Consider the following 23,551-nt stretch of genomic DNA (forward strand, 5'->3'; position numbering starts at 1 on the left):
TTGATCGAAAAGAGGAACCACACAGAATATCTTTAGTTGACTAGAACAACGCCCATGCGTCGCAACGGGATATAAATATTGTATTACGTTAGCTTGTGTTTACCTGCCCATATTATGCCATTGTGTAAATAAATGCTCATTAAATTATGTCCATGATTTACATTATATTTTGATCAGAAGTGATTTACCTGTCCATGATATGCGATTGTGTAAATAAATGTTAATCAAATTCTACCCATGATTTACCTTATGTTTTGATAAGAAGTTTGGCAAGTAAATTAAAGTAGAATTGATCCAGAAGGTTAAATTAAGGTGATTGCTTATTATACGGGGAAGTTTGGACGAAGGAGTGATGGGAAGAAAGGTGAAACGGAACCTTACATTCTTTTTAAGTAATAGTAGAGACTTTGCAACAACATTGGTGTGAAAACCATGGTACTGCTGACAGAAATAGAGGGCATAGACCTTGAACTTACTTTTTTTGAGAATCAATTCTAATTGGTATTAGGAAACAATTCACCGAAACAAGTTATTTCATACCCACACCCACACTTTGCTTACTTTATTGCTCGTGGGTTGGGTAGAGATGATTAGAGCATCACAAGCACACAAAGCATATGCCTTATCATGGTATGTTCCCGCTCCCGAATCCAAAGTCCGGAGGCATGCCAGCTATCACCTTCTTGACCGACGGCCTTGCCAGCAGCGCCTCCCACCATGCCTTTACGTGCGGATACACATCGAGCACAACCGCATGCTCCGTCGCCATGAAATAGCGCATGAAGGAGAAATGGGTGAGGTCGGCGAAGCTGACGAAATCACCGGCCAAGTACTTGTTGCTTGACAGCCTCGCCTCATACACCTCCAGCAGCTTCTTGAGCTTCTCGACGCTCTCATCGACGAGGCCTTGGTCGACGTCCCTCCCGACGAACGGGTTGATGATGCAGTTAAACACGATGGGCTTGAGTACGGGCTCAAGCTGGTGGGCATCCACGTCGACCCATACGTCCACCATCGCCGACTCCTTGAGGCTGCCCGCTCCTAGAAACTCGGGCTTGCATTTGCGCAGAATATGCCTTGCGATGGCACGGGATTCTGATGAAAAAAAATCACGTAGAGAAATTAGTAACACTCATTTGTTTTTTGTCACGCCCACCAAATTTCTTAATAATTCATAGAAAAACATAGCTACTGAATCAAAACAAAATAGTGTTAAAAAATCAAATAAAATAAAAAAAAACCATGAAGGCTTACGGTAGAGCGTCAGATCGCCGTCCTCCAGCACCGGGATCTCGCCGAAGGGCTGCAGAATTGTTGGACGGGAACAGTGTTAGTAGTAGTAGGTGACCTTGGCCACGCAAACGCAGTTGATCATCTCTCTGTTTCTTGCTTCCTATACAGAACTAAAGTAGCAAAGCTGAACCAGATAGGGAGAAGCTAGCAGATCAGACGTACGTTTCTGGCGAGGTGCTCCGGCAGCCGGTGGTCGCCGCCGTTCCTGCTCATGGGCACGAAATCGTACTCGGCGCCGGCCTCCTCCAGGCACACGAGGACCCGCGCCATCCACGGCGACACCGCCCAGCCGTACACCTTCATAGGCGCCATCTCTTCTTCTTCTTCTTCTTCTTCTTCTTCCTCTGTGTTTGCAGTGCACTACTATGGGTCCATTTATGTACTTCATCATCGAGCACTAGTAGTACTGTTGTTTATTTAGCACGCCGGCAGTCCAAATCCAAAACAATATTCTAGGTAGGAGTATTGGGGTTCTCTGTATGCAGTCAAACTTCTGTTTTTTAGGCGACGCCGATCGTCACTGCTTGCGTGCGCAATGCAGTCCATTGGTTGGTAGGTGAGCAAAATTGGTCCATCGTGCCAAGTAAATCTATTCGAGGAAGCCAGCCACGTGAACAAGCCGAAGCACTTGTTTTTTTTTTTGAAATTAATAATAGGAAACTGCCATTTTTATTTGGGCCGGGATCAGGAGTAGGATTTTTGGGTCGGGCTTATGCCCATCCATGGAAAAATTGAGTAACTCATAGCCTTTTTTACAATAATGTAACTGACGTTTCTAGAAGAAAAAAAAACAAGATGTAACTGGCAGTTAATATCCTAATAACTAGCCTAAATAAATGAAACAAGCATTAGCATTTGATAAAAATATCCTAGATATAGCTGTAACCTGTAAATAGTTGTGCTCATCCTCAGAGTGCCTCTGCCTATAAATAGACATCCTGTAGGCTTTCTTCATATAGTAATAGTATTGTGCGGCGTTAACAAAATTACCCGAGCTTAGCATCTCTCTCCATCCACATACAACCAGCAAGATCCATGAGGCCACCGGCGGCTCTTGTGGTCGTAGCCGCCGTCCTTCTCGTGTTGTGCGGTGTCGACGCGACCGTGGAAACAACCTGCAAGGCGGCGGCCGACGAGGATGCGCATGTCAACTACAACTTCTGCGTGTCGGAATTGAGAAAGCACTACCAGAGCTCCGACACAGACACATGGGGCCTGGCCAAGATAGCCGCTAACATGGGCGTCAACAACGCCTATGGTGCCATCCATGACATCGAGCACCTACTAGCGAAGCCGAGCATGGATGCCAAGACGAAGGTCGCCCTTGGGCAATGCCAGGGGCTGTACGACAACATGAAGTTTGCGTTTGCTGGAGCCTACGACGAGATCAACGACCGGAATTACGCCGCGGGGAAAGAGAAGGCCGCAAAGGCCGTCTCCCTGGCGCACCAGTGCGATGATGCCTTTGTGAAGGCCGCCGTCCCGTCGCCTCTCAAGCAACATGGCCTCTACTCCGTGCAGACAGCGATAGTTTGCATGGCCATCACTAACCTTATCAAGTGATGAATAGCATCATGGATCCAAATCGTGGGAGAGTTTAGAGGTCGGATCAAACTTGTAGCGATTACTACTCCGAACCTTTGTAAGGTACATGCAAGGAATAAAACATGTTTTCATTAGTTGTGGGTTTATTTACATGCCTAATAGAGTTCTCAATGCATCTTGATTTGCTTTCTGCTCTTTAAAAAAACACGCATTAAACATCGCATACCCTTTCAATGTGCTATATTTATTTTTCTTGTAACGTAACCAAAGAATTGTCTTTATATCCTTTCAATGTGCTATATTTATTTTGCTTGTAACGTAGGCAAAGAATTGTCTTATACCCTTTCAATGTACTACACTTATGTCACTTAAATAAGAAGAGTTGCAATGTACTACACTTATGCCACTTAAATAAGAAGAGTTGAGGAAAGAAGAAGTAAACCCAATAAAGACTGATACAAAAAAATCGCTCTCTCAACATAATGGCACTTAAGTGTTTCCGGCTGCCGGGGACCCAATTTCTGGCGTTGTTCTTGATCTTAAATGTACCATATAATTGCACACACATAAACATTACCAAAATGTCTATTTTTGTAGTGTCGTCCTTCTTGATCTTAAATGTACTACATAATTCTGCATATGAACAGAACCAACATATATTTATATGGTGCTAGTCATCACAATGTTTCATTTTTCATGATAAAACAGAAAATTTTCTTCCTCGTCGAAGGTTTAATTCCAGATTATTCTTGAGTTTTTCTAGATTAGGTTATTCTTGAGATTGAGCATTGACATTTTGGCATGAGAGTAAACTTAGTTCTACTTTTGGGTGGGCTCTCATGCCCTCAAGAACGCTGGGCCAAGAACGATCACCGTCCACGGACGCACCCCAGCCTTTTATTGCATTTGCTTATCGGGCTGGCCCTTGAGGTCCTTTACCGCGCATAATTTTTTTTTGAGAGTACGGTTAGGCGTACCATAGCTTTAGAGAAGGCAGGACCGTAAGTATAAAAAGACTACAACTCACTATGAACAACAAGCATATCACGAACACAACACCCAGGCTCAGTGGTGGAGCCAGAAATAAAGCAAATCCCAGGCCAAAATTTTGTTGGTAACATGGGATTTTTGGCATTATAACAATATCTCATAACATTTCTGGGAAAAAAATACCACATGCAAAAGAAACAAAATAAAGTTAAAATTCTCAAGAAATCTAGAATGTAAACTCAATGCTCAATGGTCCAACATAATAGATAAAACATGACATAAGTACAAATAATAATACGGGGATACAAAAAAGTACCAAATCAATTGGTTACCTCATACTCCCTCCGTCCACGAATAAGTGTACTTCTAGCTTTTGTCTTAAGTCAAAGTTTTAAAACTTTGACCAACTATGTACAAAAGAGTAATAACATATATAACATCAAATTAGTATATAATGAAAGCACATTTTAAAAATAGACCTAGTGATATTAATTTAGTATCAAGGCCCCCACTATTCGACGTTCGAACCGGCCCCCGCGTCGCTCTCTCCCTGGGGCGACACGGGTGGCGTCCCCAGATCCGGCCAGAGCGGCCTCTCCTTCCCCTCGCCGCTCCCTCCTCGCCGCCGCCGGTGGCCTTTGCCGGGCAAAGCCCGTGCGGAGACGGCGGCGGCGGGGCGTGTTCTTCCGGCGGCCGGTTGGCGCGCGAGCAAGGGGACTCGCCGCGGCTGGCCTTGGCTGGTGGTGACGGCCGGCGTGGCTGCAGAAGGTGCGTGGGGGGCGGATCTGGCCGGCCGCGGCTGGATCTGGCGCGGGGGGGGGGGGGGGGGGCTGGGCGCATCGCCCCGTGGAGGTGGCCGGCGGCGGCGGCGTCTCGCCGGCGCAGGCAAGCCGGGGCGGCGGCCCCGGGCATGGTGGCGGCGCCGCTCTCTCCTCTCCTCCCTCCCTGTGGGTAGTGAGGGGTGGTGCTGGGCCAGCCGCCGCGGATCTGACACCAGGAGGCTGGATCTGTCAGTGGGGCTGCCCAGGCGTGTGGCTCCGGCGGCTGCACGTCCGGCTGGTTAAGCTGCGGTGGTGGCGGCGTGTTGCAGCTTCTGGATGGCGGCGCGGCGGCGCCGCGTAGGTGGTTATGCTGCGGCGGTCGTGGGGAGCGTCCGAGGCGCGAATCCGGGCGAGGCTGCCCGGATCTGGTGCGTGGTGGTCAGCCTCGAGTTCGGCGGGCTGCGGGCGGCACTGCGGCGCGTTGGCTACGACAGCGAGGAGGGAGGATGGTGGCGCGGTGGCGCCACTCTTGGTGGTGGGTGCGGGGCTTCCATGACGGCGCGTGGTGCCGTGGTGGTTTTGCTTGCCGTGTAAGAGGTGGTTGGCGGTGGTGATCGGTGTAGAGTGCTCGGGCGCCGGCGGTGGTGATTGGCTGTGGTGAACATGGGTTTGGTGAGCTCCGGGTGAAAGCCTAGCTAGACCTCGGTCGATGCCGGCGTCGACGATGTCCTAGGATGTCGTTCCCTTGTTGGAGGCGGCGTCGTGGAGCCCCTTCACCTCCCTCGTCATCTCAACCACGGGCTCTTCGGGTGAAAACCCAAACTACGGCCTTGGCCGAAGTGGGCGTCGGCGGCGTTCCTCGTCGCTTCCCTCTTGGGGGCGACGCCTTTGGAGGTCCGGTCCTTCATCTGCTGGCGGTGGCTCTGTGGCTTTGCAACTTCGTCGTCGGCTAGGCGTGTGTGCGGCCTCGGGGCCGGCGTGGAAGTCGGAGCGACGGCTTCGGGTATCTCCTTCGTGCGGTGGTTGGCTTTGGTCGCGAGGGCGACATGGTCATCGACTAGGTGGGTTTGCGGCCTCGGGGCCGGAGTGGATGTCGGTGCAGCGGCGCCGGAGATCTCGTGTGCGTTGGGTGTTGGCTTTGGCCTCTAGGGCGGTGGAGCCATCGACTAGGCTGGTGCGTGGCCTCGGGGCCGGTGTGGATGTCGGAGCGGTGGCTCCGGAGCCCAGTGTTCTGTTGTAGGGTGTCGTCTCTGATCACTTGGGTGACAGTGTCGTTGACTCGAGTGGTGCGTAGCCTCGGGGCTGGCGTGTGCGTGTATCGCAAATGTATCGGTTTTCGACCAGTTTTCCTTATAAACTGGTCAATTCTCTTCTTCTTAATGAAAAGGCAGAGCTCCTGCCGGTTGCTCGAAAAATAATAATAATTTAGTATCATAAATGCTAGTACTTTTTTCTATAAAGTTGGTCAAAGTTTTAAATCTTTGACCTAAGACAAAAGCTAGAAGTACACTTATTCGCAGACGGAGGGAGTATGTGCCACCCATAACTTGAACAGTGGTAGAGGAACCAACACCTTTAGGGCAGTAAAAGTATACATCCATAAGAAAACGCATAAACATTAAGTGAACTAATTATCATTGATACAAATTAAAAACTTATTACCAGTTCGGCGAGGTAAAACCCCTTTGAGAGACCTAAATGATTGAAAACGATATATCATCTACCCCCCTTCACAAAATTGAACACGGACAGGAGCAGGCATACCAATATTGTTACTCTCTCGGTTTGACATTGCATGTTCATTGCTTGAAGTCAAAGGTGGTGGTCACATTCACTAGTAGAAAAAGGGTCAAACGTGAAGCACATTAGTGCCGGTTTGAATTTGAGCCGGCACTAATGTGTGCATTAGTGCCGGTTCCAACGGCTAGCCGGCCGCTCTCATTAGTACCGGTTCGTGGCGAACCTTTAGCACCGGTTCGTGCCACGAACCGGTACTAAAGTGAGTGGTGGCAGGATGTTGTCAATCCGGGGCCCCTCCAGCACCTTTAGTACCGGGTCGTATCACGAACCGGTACTAAAGGTCGTCCTACATAGACCCTTCGTCCACCCGAGCTTGCTCTGTTCTTCCCCTTTCCCCTCTCCTCTCTGTTCTTTTCCCTCTTCCTCTCAAGCTCATCACACATTTTGCCCAAAATTTGTCAAGATTTGAAGGTCCCCATCCATTAATCAAATGATCACAAAGGTTAGCAACTTTGTCCTTTCATCTCTCATTGCTAGATTAGCTCGTGCAATGCTTTATATAGTGATTGATTTTTGAGTTTAGTAATTTGGGAGGAATTATATATATGTGCTAGTATTGGATTTATATGCAATTTGAGGTCAAAAATAACACTTAGTTTGCATATGTAGGTGTGGTTTACTTAGTACCTTCTAAATCTTCGTCGTAACCACCATCGATCACTCGCAACGTCCCGTCGCCGGCACCACCTTGTGGTGAGCCTCTTGTTCATGAAGTTTTATATAAAAAATTGATGTTTGTGTGATTTGGATATATAGTTACTCGTATAATTATCTTACCCATACGTTGTTTGTTATACATAGTGCCATAGTTTTGATATCCGTCCCCGTCGGCCCTCGTCCGGGTTATGATTCGGATGTGGTATATTCTCTTTTAAAACTATTCATTGCATTTCGTGTTTATGACAAATTATGCCCATCAAGTTGACATAGATATTTGTATGTAGGAGGTAGTTGAACCAGAAATTCCAACCGACCCTATTGTCGAGAGGTTAAATTTAGTTGAAAGAGAAAAGGAGGATTTGAAGGAAAAATTGAAAAGAATTGAGGGGGAGAAGATGGAATTGGAGTTGCATGTTGCTGATGTCATCGATGATCACAAGATTAAGATGGAGAAAATGCGCTTGAAGATTAGAAAGATTAGAAAATATGCCATTCATAGTGATGCTTGATATCATTATGTTGTTGAATCAATTGTTACCTTAGTTGCGATCTTGATCGCATTTGTTGTTGCATTTAAATTCTTTAGCTAGAGAGTTATTTGTTTGTTGCATTTAAGTGTTGTATGATCTTTATGTATGAACTTTATGTATTGTATTAATTTGGTGTTTTCGGTGTTGTGTATTGAAGATGAGCCGGCAATGGATGTACGATCACCGATGCTGTCCCGAGTTCATTAATGGCGTGGATACTTTTCTGCTTGCGGCTGAGGCAAACAAGCGGGCGGATGGTTTTATGCCTTGTCCATGTGCTGGCTGTAAGAATGGTCACAATTACTCTACGTCAAGAACTATTCACGTCAATAGCGGGATTTTTGCTCGACCAGGTCATAAATCCGAAGGGAGAATACTATTACCCGCTACCGCCCCCATCGAACATGTCATGAACCACTTCCAATTGTCATCGTGCTCCGAAGGCACCAATTAGGCTAATGCCACTGGCTCTGAAGGCAACATGCATATGTAAGAGAAATTGTATATAGCTATACATGTGTGTATGTGTAAATTAATATGGTGGTTTGTGAGACATTGATGATATATATATATGATTGGTTCTACTAGAAATTCTATTTATATATATATACATACATACATATATATATATATATATATATATATATATATATATATATATATATATATATATATATATATATATATGCATAACGTGTACAATGTGTAGTACCGTAAAATACCAGCAAACGAAAAAGAATTAAAATGGAAAACACAAAATTAAATGAAAAAGAAATCATAAAACCAAAAATCCCCCAAACATTTTAGTACCGGTTGGTGTTACCAACCGGTACTAAAGGGCTCCCGGCCCCCGGAGCTGGCTCGTGCCACGTGGTTGCCGTTTAGCACCGGTTCATGCTGAACCGGTACTAAAGGGGGGGGGGCTTTAGTGCCGAAATGTTAGTGCCGGTTCCGAAACCTGCACTAAAGGGCCTTACGAACCGGTGCTATTGCCCTGTTCTGCACTAGTGTATTGTCACTGCAGATGGTAGGGCGCTGAAGGATGAGGGAAATGCAAGTGAAGAAGGGTGTCATCAGAACGTGGAGGGTCGTCGCCGGCTAGTTGAGAAGGTGCCGCTTGTGTAGGGCAGGCCGTCGCCATGGGCGGAGGAGGGCATCAGCTGGTTGGGATGACACCACTCATGTAGGGAAGGTCGTCGGCATGGGTGGGGAAGAGCACCACATGGGCAGGTGGAGGAAGGTGACATCGCCATGGACGAGGATGAGAAGAGGATTTTCCGGCCGTGGGAACATGACTTTTGTTCCAACCATAAATGAAAACCATGTTATTTGGGGATGGCAGTTAGGAGCAATTTCAAGATATCGAAGCTAGCAAAGTTGGGCCATTGGATGGGGTACGAGATAGGCGGTGCAGAAGACGTCTAAGCGAAAGAAAAATATCAGATTACAAATTTAATTCATTCTCTATTGTAGAATGCCTCTGTAGGGGTTAAAATCAATGATATAAACAATGAGTATCTTGTAGCCTCAAGAGGGGCCAGGTAGGGAGATCTTGTTTCCCGTCTTCTCTTTAATATGCTAGCTAATGTGTTTTCTAGAATGCTCATTAGATTTTCTCACCACCAGTGGTGGAGTTTCTTAGGGGTCAACCTAGGCCATCGGGTCGACACGTTCTACTAGGATCCACTACCAACATCTACTTGGGTCGTGTCCATGTGTACTTGAATCTATAAGGTCGCACTCTTAAAGGAATGGAGCCTAATTCGAATCTCTACCAAGATCCAAATTAGATTGGGTTTATAGCTTTAATGAACCTCTAGTGTAGAACCCCGTCAGAGAGTTTTATATAAAGGAGAGTGACTCACGCGGCATATAGGGTTTTTACTTTTGCCACACCCAACCGTTGTTGCTATTCCCTACGCCCTGAGGTTGCCCGTTTGGATCTAGCAATCCGGTGAGTGAAGCTACTGCCGCACATGTGGATTCCTTGGAGGAGTTGCACGGGCGATGCTCATACAAACCATTCGAGGGAACCATGACGAGGCAATGATGCGCATCACCAAATCTCCTTCCGGTATCGTGACTACATGACTAGTGGTACAATCTGGTCTCGTGTTCTATCCCTGGTAGTATGATCTTGGTTGCCCGCTAGATGTTTTTAATTTGCGATAGCGTAGCGTGTCGTGTGCCCCAACAGGACTCCTTTCAAATGGGAATATAAGTCGGCACGGGTTTGGTTTTTGATCATCATCCACAATAAGCTATAGTAACATGGTTTTATCATCATCCACAGTAAGCTATAGTAACATGTAAAACCGTCTTTACATTAGTGACCATACATTAGCATTTTATTTTATCATTTTTGAGAAAGGGAATGAAACTCTCTGGCATTTGCACCTTAAATTTCCATATGTGCATACTCCCTCCGGATGGGAATATAAGTCTGGCACGGGAATTTAAGTCATTGGAAACATGTCATAAAAATATATATTTAGAAACTTCATTGTAATTTTAAGAATATTTTGTATGTCATACACCACAATTTTTGTTATTAAAACCGAAGACCTATGCTGACTTATATTCCCATCCGTAGGGAGTACTACGTATTTCTACGTTCCCTTTATATTTATTAATTTCACATTAAAAACATATATATGTCTTAAAAATATGACACTCGTATAAATTTCCAGAGTGCACGTGTGGTTGCTAGTGTATAAAATTTTCAGTGCTGTAACGTTGAGGCCTCTGTATTCGTTACTGGAATGTAGTAATTATATCAGCTGATACTGAAAGTTAACAGTCAACCGCACCAGTGGTCTAGTGGTAGAATAGTACCCTGCCACGGTACAGACCCGGGTTCGATTCCCGGCTGGTGCACGTTTTAATATTTTTTTCCGCCTTCTGCTTTAAGCTGCGTTTTATCGAGCTAACATCCAATTGCTATGTCACAGCATTGGTTCGTTACGACTGATGTTATATTTGATCCTTGATGCTGATCTGATCACAACTGGTCGTTCTTCTCCGTCCTCGTAATGGACCTTTTGGATTTTTTAGTTCAAACCGATCTTCTATGTCATGTTGAAGAAAGCAAACTTCAGAATTAGGTACAAAATTGAAGAACATAGCACTTCGTTCTTGGCGATCGATTCCTTCACCAGAACGCGATTGAAGAACAGAGCAGGCCGTTCTCCAGCCATCCACTCCTTCACAAGAAGGCGCTCGCCCGCCTACGCCTACACTCGGACCAGGCCGCCGCACTGCCGGCGCGCGCGTCCCTTGCCGCCGATGGGATCTCCTGCGCCGACCCAGCCAACTGCACGCCAATCTTCGAGGCGTCGGCGTAGTGACAGCGCAGGGGCCTCCATCCCCGTCTCCGTTGATCACGTCCTTCACGCTAACGCGCGACCAGATCGAGGAGATCAAGGCCACGGCCACGGTGCACGGCGCACTATACTTATCGGCGTTCGTGGCGGCGGCGGCCGAGCTCCTGGAGCGTTGAGCGGGCGGGGGAGGCATAGGGCGATGGGCGGTTGGTCGATGTCGAAGTCACCGCGGAGGTCGGGCCTGGGGTTGGAGAGCACGTAGGAATAGGGATAGGATGGGTCGTGAGGCGCTGATTGGGGGGCTTTTCGTTCACAGGCAGAGTTTTCGTCCGCTGATTTGAATTGCTAAACGTACTTCTCGTGAGGGATATTGTTATCTCGACGGTTAGATCTAACTGTGTGAGTCTGATTGGATGGTTCTAATTGCTTCGGGTTGTTGTGTGTACATTAGACGGGAACGCATAGGGATGAATTTGTTTGCTTATATTTAATAATAGTAGTAAAGATGATTAAAGTTGGACGGACTAGCTAACATATATAGTATTTTTTTTTGCGGGGAACATATATAGTAATTAAAGGGGAAGAATATGAGATCGCCAGAAAAGAAGCATCACGTATTTTCCAAAGAAGGAATCCGTGGAAGAATACTATCTACAAAATGATATTTTAGATTTTCACCCCATATCGAAAGCATGGGAATTATCTCGCGTTCTTAGATAGTTAGATTTGTCACGCCTGAAACAACATATTTATGCATCCACCTAAACTAAGGCGTGGTACTACCATGTGAATTTTGGGAAAACATCATAGTGACCAACTTAACATGCAGCTATATCTCAAGCTATACTATGTCGATAGAAACAAATAGAAACGCCTCAATGTATATGCACGCAAAATGATCAGGTACAGTCATACAGGCATGTGAAGAGCTTCATTAGCAAGAGATCCTGGAGAAATTTTACTGTCAATCTACATATTCAATCTTCACATACAAAAATTTAGGAGTGGCATTTTTTTAGAGAAGGAGGATCACCCCAGCCTCTGCATCTGAGTGATGCATGTAGCCATATTATTATTCACAAAATACCTTATAAAAAATACAACAGTAAGTCTGAAGCCACCGTCTAGACGACAACTATCGCTACTCCTATCCAGCTGATGAAAGGATGCTGATAGTCCGGGCCTAATACCACAGACCTCGCAGCCAAGCCTAACATCTAAGACCTGAGACCCCAACCAAACCACATGCCGGGTATGGGGCACACATCGGTCCGACGCGCTCTCAGAGGCCGCCGCCGCCAACTGCCACTACTCCATCTTCAGAGATGTACTACCGCATTATCCTTGCCCGGTCTAACTGCCGCCAACGCCACCACGACGCCCAACGGCACCACCACCCCGCGCGCGAAATGCTGAGCACATCGCGGTCGCCGCAGGTACACCTCAGCACCATGTCGCCAAGTACCACCAGCTGACACAGCTTGAAGTCTCTGGATGATCTGTCGTGCGTAGCACCTGCCGACCAGGCATGACAAAGCGTAGCACCTGTCGGCCAGGCATGACTTGACATCTCCACCGAAGCTCCGTGCAAGACAAAGCCGCTCCATCTCCTGCCTCTGACCACTAGCACTGCTCCACAAACGATGCTCCCAAGAGAGAAACGTCACCATAGTGCCGCCATCGTCCGATCTGGAAGACCAGATCCTAGGGTTTCCCCCAGAGCAGTACGAGTGGGTCGACATAAGTCACATAACGATGCCTTCATCAAGATAACAACGTAGAACGCTGCCATCGTCTGCTGTCGGCTCGGTTTTCACCGGCAACTTTGTCTCCCCGACTCGCAACCAGTAATGGATCATGGATCCGGAGATCCGAACACCCAGCCTCAGGCCGACCACCTATGACTAAAGAGATGACCACCACCGCCGGTCGGATCGGTCAGAACAGATCTGACTGGAGGTGCCGCGGACGAGACCACCAGACCCTCCACGCCGCCGCCGCCGATCTGAAGGAGGTATGCACGACACCGCGACCTTGCTGGCCCCCGTCGCCACACGAAAAGGCCGACCACTACGCCCGTAGCCCACGCCGCCATCCGTGGCTGGGCCGCCCGCCGCGCCTAGCCGCCGCCATCTGAGGACGGGCCGGCCGGCCGCCACCTACCGCAGCCATCTGCCACGCCGCAGAACCCAGATCGGCCGCGCCGCCACACGCCTAGGGGTCCCACCCCAACCCGGAGACGCGTGAGAGAGGAGATCCCCCGCCACCGCCGTCGGCCCCCGGGCTTAGCCTGGCGGCATCCCCAGGTGGCGGCGGAGGGAGAGGAGGAGGGAGTTCGCGGCGGTGGCGGCTAGGTTTCTTGGCTCCGCCTGAGTCGCCCTAAGAGTGGCATAGTCCATCCGAATGTTTTATAGCTGAATAAAATAATAGATCCATACATTCCAAGAGGTGATGCTTTCGTAAGGAACTCAAATACCTTGTTTGGCAATCAAACTACCATTTAGCCCCATTGTACAATAAAACTATGAAAGACATTGGCGGTCAAAATTATCCTTAGAAGAGTAAGGAGATATTTCTCGGTTATGGAGGTGATAAAGAGTTTGTCGTAAAGAGTTACGCCGATGCAAGCTTTTACACCGATCTAGATGATTATAAGTCTCGATCTAGATACATATTGAAAGTGGAAGGGATTAGCTAGAGTAACTCAGTGCAGAGCATTGTAGACATAGAAAATTTGCAAAATACATACGGCTCTGAATGTGGCAGACCCGATGACTAAACTTCGCTCACAAGAAAAACATGATCACTCTTTGGGTGTTAATCACATAGCGATGTGAACTAGATTATTGACTCTAGTAAACCCTTTGAGTATTAGTCACATGGAGATGTGAACTAATCACATAAAGATGTGAACTATTGGTGTGAAATCACATGATGATGTGAACTAGATTATTGATGACCCACAAGTATAGGGGATCTATCATAGTCCTTTCGATAAGTAAGAGTGTCGAACCCAACGAGGAGCAGAAGGAAATGATAAGCGGTTTTCAGCAAGGTATTCTCTGCAAGTACTTAAATAAGTTGTAACAGATAGTTTTGTGATAAGATAATTTGTAACGAGCAACAAGTAACAAAAGTAAATAAAGTGCAGCAAGGTGGCCCAATCCTTTTTGTAGCAAAGGACAAGCCTGGACAAACTCTTATATAAGGAAAAGCGCTCCCGAAGACACATGGGAATATCGTCAAGCTAGTTTTCATCACGTTTATATGATTCGCGTTCGGTACTTTGATAATTTGACATGTGGGTGGATCGGTGCTTGGGTGCTGTTCTTACTTGAACAAGCATCCCACTTATGATTAACCTCTATTGCAAGCATCCGCAACTACAACAAAAGTATTAAGGTAAACCTAACCATAGCATGAAACATATGGATCCAAATCAGCCCCTTACGAAGCAACGCATAAACTAGGGTTTAAGCTTCTGTCACTCTAGCAACCCATCATCTACTTATTACTTCCCAATGCCTTCCTCTAGGCCCAAATAATGGTGAAGTGTTATGTAGTCGACGTTCACATAACACCACTAGAGGCTAGACAACATACATCTTATCAAAATATCGAACGAATACCAAATTCACATGACTACTAATAGCAAGACTTCTCGCTTGTCCTCAGGAACAAACGTAACTACTCACAAAGCATATTCATGTTCATAATCAGAGGGGTAATAATATGCATAAAGGATCTGAACATATGATCTTCCACCAATTAAACCAACTAGCATCAACTACAAGGAGTAATTAACACTGCTAGCAACCTACTAGCACCAATCCCAGACTTGGAGACAAGAATTGGATACAAGAGATGAACTAGGGTTTTGAGATGAGATGGTTGATACGTCCATTTTGCATCATGCTTTTATATCAATATTTATTGCATTATGGGCTGTTATTTCACATTATGTCACAATACTTATGGCTATTCTGTCTTATTTTACAAGGTTTACATAAGGAGGGAGTATGCCGACAGCTGGAATTCTGGGCTGGAAAAAGAGCAAATATTAGAGACCTATTCTGCACAACTCCAAAAGTCCTGAAACTCCTCGGAACACCTTATAATAAATAATGAAAAATCCTCGCCAAAGATGAAGACCAGGGGGCCCACACCCTTCTCATGAGGGTGCCCCCCCCTAGGGCGCGCCCCCTACCTCGTGGGCCCCCTGGTGGCTCTCCGATGACCATGTTCTCCTATATGAAGTCTTTCATCGAGAAAAAAATAAGAAGCAACCTTTCGGGACGAAACTCCGTCGCCACGAGGCGGAACCTTGGCGGATCCAATCTAGAGCTTCGACAGAGCTGTTCTGCCGGGGAAACTTCCCTCCCGGAGGGGGAAATCATCGCCATCGTCATCACCAACGCTCCTGTCATCGGGAGAGGGCAATCTCCATCAACATCTTCATCAGCACCATCTCATCTCAAAACCCTAGTTCATCTCTTGTATCCAATTCTTGTCTCCATGTCCGGGATTGGTGCTAGTAGGTTGCTAGTAGTGTTAATTACTCCTTGTAGTTGATGCTAGTTGGTTTAATTGGTGGACAATCATATGTTCAGATCCTATATGCATATTAATACCCCTCTGATTATGAACATGAATATGCTTTGTGAGTAGTTACTGAAGGAAATATGCCCTAGAGGCAATTATAAAGTTATTATTTATTTCCTTATATCATGATAAATGTTTATTATTCATGCTAGAATTGTATTAACCGGAAACATAATACATGTGTGAATACATAGACAAACAGAGTGTCACTAGTATGCCTCTTCTTGACTAGCTCGTTGATCAAAGATGGTTATGTTTCCTAACCATAGACATGAGTTGTCATTTGATTAACGGGATCACATCATTAGGAAAATGATGTGATTGACTTGACCCATTCCATTAGCTTAGCACTTGATCGTTTAGTTTGTTGCTATTGCTTTCTTCATAACTTATACATGTTCCTATGACTATGAGATTATACAACTCCCGTTTACCGGAGGAACACTTTGTGTGCTACCAAACGTCACAACGTAACTGGGTGATTATAAAGGTGCTCTACAGGTGTCTCCGAAGGTACTTGTTGGGTTGACGTATTTCGAGATTAGGATTTGTCATTTCGACTGTGGGAGAGGTATCTCTAGGCCCTCTTGGTAATGCACATCACTTAAGCCTTGCAAGCATTGCAACTAATGAGTTAGTTGCGGGATGATGTATTACGGAACGAGTAAAGAGACTTGCCGGTAACGAGATTGAACTAGGTATTGAGATACCGACGATCGAATCTCGGGCAAGTAACATACCGATGACAAAGGGAACAACGTATATTGTTATGCGGTCTGACCGATAAAGATCTTCGTAGAATATGTGGGAGCCAATATGAGCATCCAGGTTCCGCTATTGTTTATTGACCGGAGACGTGTCTCGGTTATGTCTACATTGTTCTCGAACCCGTAGGGTCCGCACGCTTAAGGTTTCGATGACAGTTATATTATGAGTTTATGTGTTTTGATGTACCGAAGGAGTTCGGAGTCCCGGATGAGATCGGAGACATGACGAGGAGTCTTGAAATGGTCGAGACGTAAAGATCGATATATCGGACGACTATATTCGGACATCAGAAAGGTTCCGAGTGATTCGGGTATGTTCGGGAGTACCGGGGAGTTACGGAAATTCGTATTGGGCCTTAATGGGCCATACGGGAAAGGAGAGAAAGGCCTCAAAGGGTAGCCGCACGCCTCCCCATGGGCTGGTTCGAATTGGACTAGGGAGGGGGGTGCCCCCTTCTTCCTTCTCCTTTTCCCTTCCCTTTCCTTCCCTCCTACTCCTACTACTTGGAAGGGCTCCTAGTTCTACTAGGAAGGGGGAATCCTACTCCCGGTGGGAGTAGGACTCCCCTAGGGCGCGCCATAGAGAGGGCCGGCCCTCCCCCTCCTCCACTCCTTTATATACGGGGCAGGGGACACCCCAAAGACACAACAATTGATCTCTTGATCTCTTAGCCATGTGCGGTGCCCCCCTCCACCATAATCCACCTCGATCATATCGTAGCGGTGTTTAGGAGAAGCCCTGCGTCGGTAGAACATCATCATCGTCACCACACCGTCGTTCTGACGAAACTCTCCCTCAACTCTCGGCTGGATCGGAGTTCGAGGGATGTCATCGAGTTGAACGTGTGCAGAACTCGGAGGTGTTGTGCGTTCGGTACTTGATCGGTCGGATCGTGAAGACATACGACTACATCAACCGCGTTGTGCTAACGCTTCCGCTTTCGGTCTACGAGGGTACGTAGACAACACTCTCCCCTCTCGTTGCTATGCATCACCATGATCTTGCGTGTGCGTAGGAAATTTTTGAAATTACTACGTTCCCCAACAGTGGCATCTGAGCCTAGGTTTTATGCGTTGATGTTATATTCACGAGTAGAACACAAGTGAGTTGTGGGTGATATAAGTCATACTGCTTACCAGCATGTCACACTTTGGTTCGGCGGTATTGTTGGATGAAGCGGTCCGGACCGACATTATGCGTACGCTTACACGAGACTGGTTCTACCGACGTGCTTTGCACACAGGTGGCTGGCGGGTGTCAGTTTCTCCAACTTTAGTTGAACCGAGTGTGGCTACGCCCGGTCCTTGCGAAGATTAAAACAACACCAACTTGACAAACTATCGTTGTGGTTTTGATGCTTAGGTAAGAACAGTTCTTGCTAAGCCCGTAGCAGCCACGTAAAACTTGCAACAACAAAGTAGAGGACGTCTAACTTGTTTTTGCAGGGCATGTTGTGATGTGATATGGTCAAGACATGATGCTAAATTTTATTGTATGAGATGATCATGTTTTGTAACCGAGTTATCGGCAACTGGCAGGAGCCATATATATATGGTTGTCCCTTTATTGTATGCAATGCAATCGCGCTGTAATGCTTTACTTTATCACTAAGCGGTAGCGATAGTCGTGGAAGCATAAGATTGGCGAGACGACAACGATGCTATGATGGAGATCAAGGTGTCGCGCCGGTGACGATGGTGATCATGAAGGTACTTCAAAGATGGAGATCACAAGTACAAGATGATGATGACCATATCATATCACTTATATTGATTGCATGTGATGTTTATCTTTTATGCATCTTATCTTGCTTTGATTGACGGTAGCATTATTAGATGATCCCTCACTAAATTTCAAGATAAAAGTGTTCTCCCTGAGTATGCATTGTTGCCAAAGTTCGTCGTGCCCAGACACCACGTGATGATCGGGTGTGATAAGCTCTACGTCCATCTACAACGGGTGCAAGCCAGTTTTGCACACGCAGAATACTCAGGTTAAACTTGACGAGCCTAGCATATGCAGATATGGCCTCGGAACACTGAGACCGAAAGGTCGAGCGTGAATCATATAGTAGATATGATCAACATGTTGATGTTCACCATTGAAAGCTACTCCATTTCACGTGATGATCGGTTATGGTTTAGTTGATTTGGATCACATGATCACTTAGAAGATTAGAGGGATGTCTTTCTAAGTGGGAGTTCTTAAGTAATATGATTAAATTGAACTTAAATTTATCATGAACTTAGTCCTGATAGTATTTTGCAAATTATGTTGTAGATCAATAGCTCGCGTTATTGCTTCCCTGTGTTTATTTTGATATGTTCCTAGAGAAAACTAAGTTGAAAGATGTTAGTAGCAATGATGCGGATTGGATCCGTGATCTGAGGATTATCCTTATTGCTGCACAGAAGAATTATGTCCTTGATGCACCGCTAGGTGACAAACCTATTGCAGGAGCAGATGCAGACGTTATGAACATTTGGCTAGCTCAATATGATGACTACTTGATATTTTAGTACACCATGCTTAACAGCTTAGAATCAGGATTTCAAAGACGTTTTGAATGTCATGGACCATATGAGATGTTCCAGGAGTTGAAATTAATATTTCAAGCAAATACCCGAGTTGAGAGATATGAAGTCTCCAACAAGTTCTATAGCTAAAAGATGGAGGAGAATAGCTCAAGCAGTGAGCATGTGCTTAGATTGTCTGGGTACTACAATCGCTTGAATCAAGTGGGAGTTAATCTTCCAGATAAAATAGTGATTGACAGAATTCTCTAGTCACCATCACCAAGTTAGTAGAACTTCGTGATGAACTATAATATGCAAGGGATAACAGAAACAATTCCCAAGCTCTTCGTGATGCTGAAATCGACGAAGGTAGAAATCAAGAAAAGCATCAAGTGTTGATGGTAAACAAAACCACTAGTTTCAAGTAAAGGGACAAAGGGCAGAAAGGGGAACTTCAAGAAGAACGGCAAGCAAGTTGCTGCTCAAGTGAAAAACCCAAGTCTGGACCTAAGCCTGAAACTGAGTGCTTCTACTGCAAAGGGATTGGTCACTTGAAGCAGAACTACCCCAAGTAATTGGTGGACAAGAAGGATGGCAAAGTGAACATAGGTATATTTGATATACATGTTATTGATGTGTACTTTACTAGTGTTTATAGCAACCCCTCAGTATTTGATACTAGTTCAGTTGCTAAGAGTAGTAACTCGAAACGGAAGTTGCAGAATGAACAGAGACTAGTTAAGGGTGAAGTGACGATGTGTGTTGGAAGTGGTTCCAAGATTGATATGATCATCATCACACACTCCCTATACTTTCGGGATTAGTGTTGAACCTAAATAAGTGTTATTTGGTGTTTGCGTTGAGCATGAATATGATTTGATCATGTTTATTGCAATACGGTTATTCATTTAAGTAAGAGAATAAATTGTTGTTCTGTTTACATATATGGTTATACACCCAATGAAAATGGTTCGTTGGATCTCGATGGTAGTGATACACATATTCATAATATTGAAACCAAAAGATGCAAAGTTAATAATGATAGTGCAACTTATTTGTGACACTACCGTTTAGGTCATATTGGTGTAAAGCGCGTGAAGAAACTCCATGCTGATGGACTTTTGGAATCACTTGATTATGAATCTGTTGATGCTTGCGAACCATGCCTCATGGGATTAAGACTCCATTCTCTGGAACAATGCAGCAAGCAACAGATTTGTTGGAAATCATGCATACTGATGTATATGGTCTGATGAATATTGAAGCTCGCGGCAGGTATCATTATTTTCTGATCTTCACAGATGATTTGAGCAGATATGAGTATATCTACTTGATGAAACACAAGTCTGAAATATTTGAAAAGTTCAAAGAATTTCAGAGTGAAGTGGAGAATCATCGTAACAAAAATAAAAAGTTTCTACGATATGATCGCAGAAGTAAAATATTTGAGTTACGAGTTTGGCCTTAAATTAAAACAATGTGAAATAGTTTCACTACTCACGCCACCTGGAACACCACAGTGTAATGGTGTGTCCGAACATCGTAATCGTACTTTACTTGATATGGTGCGATCTATGATGTCTCTTATAGATTTACCGCTATCATTTTGGGGTTATGCATTAGAGACAGCTACATTCACGTTAAAAAGGGCACCATCTAAATCTGTTGAGGCAACACTGCATGAACTGTGGTTTGGCAAGAAACCAAAGTTGTCGTTTCTTAAAGTTTGAGGTTGCAATGCTTATGTGAAAAAGTTTCAACTTGATAAGCTAAAACCCAAATCGGAGAAGTGCATCTTCATAGGATACCCAAAAGAAAATGTTGGGTACACCTTCTATCACAGATCCAAAGGAAAGTTATTCATTGCTGAGAATGGATCCTTTCTAGAGAAGGAGTTTCTCTCGTAAGAAGTGAGTGGGAGGAAAGTAGAACTTGATGAGGTAACTATACCTGCTCCCTTATTGGAAAGTAGTTCATCACAGAAATCTGTTTCTGTGACTACTACACCAATTAGTGAGGAAGCTAATGATGATGATCATGTAACTTCAGATCAAGTTACTACCGAACCTCGTAGGTAAAGCAGAGTGAGATCCGCAGCAGAGTGGTACGGTAATCATGTTCTGGAGGTCATGTTACTTGACCATTACGAACCTACAAACTATGAGGAAGCGATGATGAGCCCAGATTCCGCGAAATGGCTCGAGGCCATGAAATCTGAGATGCGATCCATGTATAAGAACAAAGTATGGACTTTGATTGACTTGCCCAAAGATCGGCGAGCCATTGAGATTAAATGGATCTTCAAGAGGAAGATGGACGTTGATAGTAGTGTTACTATCTACAAAGCTAGAATTTGTTGGGGATCGTAGCAGAAATTTAAAATTTTCTACGCATCACCAAGATCAATCTATGGAGTAATCTAGCAACGAGGGGAAGGAGAGTGCATCTACATACCCTTGTAGATCGCTAAGCGGAAGCGTTCAAGTGAACGGGGTTGAGGGATTCGTACTCGTCGTGATCCAAATCACCGATGATCCTAGCGCCGAACGGACGGCACCTCCGCGTTCAACACACCATACGGTTGGGAGACGTCTCCTCCTTCTTGATCCAGCAAGGTGAGAGGAGAAGTTGAGGGAAAACTCTAACAACACGACGGCGTGGTGGTGATGGAGCTCGTGGTTCTTCGGCAGGGTTTCGCCAAGCACTACGGAGGAGGATGAGGTGTTGGAGGAGGAAGAGGGCTGCGCCAGGGGAAGGGTGCGGCTGCCCTCTCTCTCCCTCACTATATATAGGGGGAAGGGAGGAGGGGGAGGCGCCCTAGGGTTCCCTAGGGGAGGGGAGGCGGCCACAGGGGAAACCCTAGATGGGTTTGGGCGCCCCCACCCCCTAGAAAACTTGCCCGCCAAGCCGGGAGGGGCGGCTGCCCTACGAGTGGCGCCCCCATGTAACATCCCAAATTTTCAATTTGGAATGTTATACATTTGATCATCAATGCATATCATATTTCTTTTGCATTTTGGTTGATCCTAGAAATTCTACGCAACTCAATGACCCACAGAGAGAGTTGGGGATTTCGATATTTTCATATTTGAGTTCTCTCAAATTTTGAGAATAGGATCATTTGGTTTTATTTATTTTATCATCAATTATTTCTACTACAAAAATATGAGAGAGGGAATAAAATGACTTTCCCAAAATAAAGAAATATTGAGGATTTAATAATAAAATCAAATAAGATTTTATTTCGGAGTTTTTTTGGTGTTTTATTTGAATTAGGAAAAAAGTGCATTTTTCAAAATTGCATTTAGGTCCCAAATAAATGTTCACCTTATGAGGCTTCATTTTACAAGCCCGTGAAAATTTATTTCGGAATTTTTGGAGTCCGTTTAGTATTTCTTTTTCTTTTTCTTCTGAGCAGAATATAAAAAAAAACCCGCGCCCGGCTGGGCCCTGCCGCCTCCCACTTGAGCAGCCGCCGGACTCGGGAGGAGTCCGAGCCGGAGCCGCCTCGCCGCCACCCGACCCCCTCCCCAAGGCAGCACCCCCCTTCTCTTAAATACCAAGACACCCCGCCGCCCTCACCTCACCCCGCCACCCGCCAGTCGCAGTCGCCCCCGCCGCCTGCTGCTGCCGCCGCCGCCGCGCGCCGCTGCTGCACCGCCGCTGCTGCCGAGCCGCCCCGCCGCCCCCGCATAGCTGTCGCCGCCGCCGGAGCCCCGCCCCGCCCGCCGGAGTACCTCGCCGGAGGTATAGCCGCCGCCGTTCGCCGTTCGGTTTTTTTAAGAAACCGCCTCGGTTTTTTTTCGAAACCCTAGATCGGTTTATTTCTCTGGTTTACTTAATTAGTGAATGTTCACTGATTCATTCGTTTTAACGAACACGTTCATCGTTTAGTTTCGGATAATGAACGTTCATTCGTTAATCTGTTCTTCGTTTTTCTTTTCTCGGATTAAATCCGCGATTTTCTGATCGCGATTCGTGATCTGATTTTCGTTTTAGTTTAACTTTTCGCTCGTTTATCGGAATCAGGCGATTCAAGCGCCCAGAGTTTCGTCTCGAACCCCTCTATCCATTTAACCAACTTAAACAAGTTTTTGTTACTGTAAAATTTTCCCTAGATCTAGATTGCTAGTACAAAGTTGTTTTCTTTCGCCGTTTGACTTTCATTGCTTCGTTCGATTCGATTCTTTTGCCAACCGGAGTTCTTAAGTTGAACCTTCTGGTTAGATCTCCTATTCGAGTTTTACCTGTGCAGTAGATGAGTACTTATTGTATGCTTGTTTGATTGTTTGCGATAGAGTACCCGGAGTGCGCCTCCTGTTACTTCGAATCGCTAGGTTTCCCGGATCATCAGCAAGGCAAGTAACACTTTGATCATACCTTTTCTACTACCCAGTTTTATTGCATTAGATCAATCCTCACACATTGCATGATTAGGATCTAATTAAATTGTGGGATGGGAAGTAGATGAGGTAGTACCTATTACCTGTTTATTATCAAACCTTTGGGAGTTACTTCTACGTTTGCTTATCATGCCATGCTATGCTAGTAGACGTGGATTGGGTGAGTGAAATCCATTGACAGATGTGAGATTGTTAATTAATGGTTTATCTAAGGTGGCAACTTAAACACACATCTAGGTGGATTGAGGCACCTGGGTATTCCAGGACTTGCCTGTTTTTCTTTTGGACCGCCACCCAGGCTCAAAGGGATCATAAGACTATTCATACTAGAAACTTCCGTGTGCAGCCACAAGCTATTAT

At 45.6% G+C, this 23,551-nt stretch overlaps 2 protein-coding genes and 1 non-coding gene across 3 annotated transcripts; 2 read left to right on the forward strand and 1 right to left on the reverse strand.

Moving 5' to 3' along the window:
• Window positions 1-355: 355 nt before the first annotated feature.
• On the reverse strand, window positions 356-1,703 carry LOC123102055 (glutathione S-transferase 4). The gene is made up of 3 exons (XM_044523331.1): window positions 1,456-1,703; window positions 1,255-1,303; window positions 356-1,095 (listed from the first exon to the last, which is right to left on the reverse strand). Exons 1-3 carry the CDS (start codon window positions 1,603-1,605, stop codon window positions 626-628), a joined length of 669 nt encoding a protein of 222 aa, XP_044379266.1. The 5' UTR covers window positions 1,606-1,703; the 3' UTR covers window positions 356-625.
• A 571-nt stretch (window positions 1,704-2,274) lies between these two features.
• Window positions 2,275-2,972, forward strand: LOC123106390 (pectinesterase inhibitor 8-like). The gene has a single exon (XM_044528575.1). The coding sequence runs from the start codon at window positions 2,329-2,331 to the stop codon at window positions 2,854-2,856; it is 528 nt and encodes a 175-aa protein (XP_044384510.1). The 5' UTR covers window positions 2,275-2,328; the 3' UTR covers window positions 2,857-2,972.
• A 7,413-nt stretch (window positions 2,973-10,385) lies between these two features.
• Window positions 10,386-10,456, forward strand: TRNAG-GCC (transfer RNA glycine (anticodon GCC)). The gene has a single exon. It is a non-coding gene; the product is annotated as a tRNA-Gly (tRNA).
• The last annotated feature ends 13,095 nt before the right edge of the window (window positions 10,457-23,551 follow it).

The sequence above is a fragment of the Triticum aestivum genome, chromosome 5A (assembly GCF_018294505.1).
Source record: "Triticum aestivum cultivar Chinese Spring chromosome 5A, IWGSC CS RefSeq v2.1, whole genome shotgun sequence".
Classification (NCBI taxonomy): domain Eukaryota; kingdom Viridiplantae; phylum Streptophyta; class Magnoliopsida; order Poales; family Poaceae; genus Triticum; species Triticum aestivum.

What these genes read in the sequence shown, in the direction of transcription:
- LOC123102055 (XM_044523331.1), bottom strand. Translation starts at nt 1,605, where the DNA reads ATGGCGCCTATGAAGGTGTACGGCTGGGCGGTGTCGCCGTGGATGGCG. An exon ending in CGGAGCACCTCGCCAGAAAC is followed by an intron (nt 1,304 to 1,455) that starts GTACGTCTGATC and finishes ACAATTCTGCAG; the next exon opens with CCCTTCGGCGAGATCCCGGT. An exon ending in CGGCGATCTGACGCTCTACC is followed by an intron (nt 1,096 to 1,254) that starts GTAAGCCTTCAT and finishes TTTTTTCATCAG; the next exon opens with AATCCCGTGCCATCGCAAGG.
- LOC123106390 (XM_044528575.1), top strand. Translation starts at nt 2,329, where the DNA reads ATGAGGCCACCGGCGGCTCTTGTGGTCGTAGCCGCCGTCCTTCTCGTG.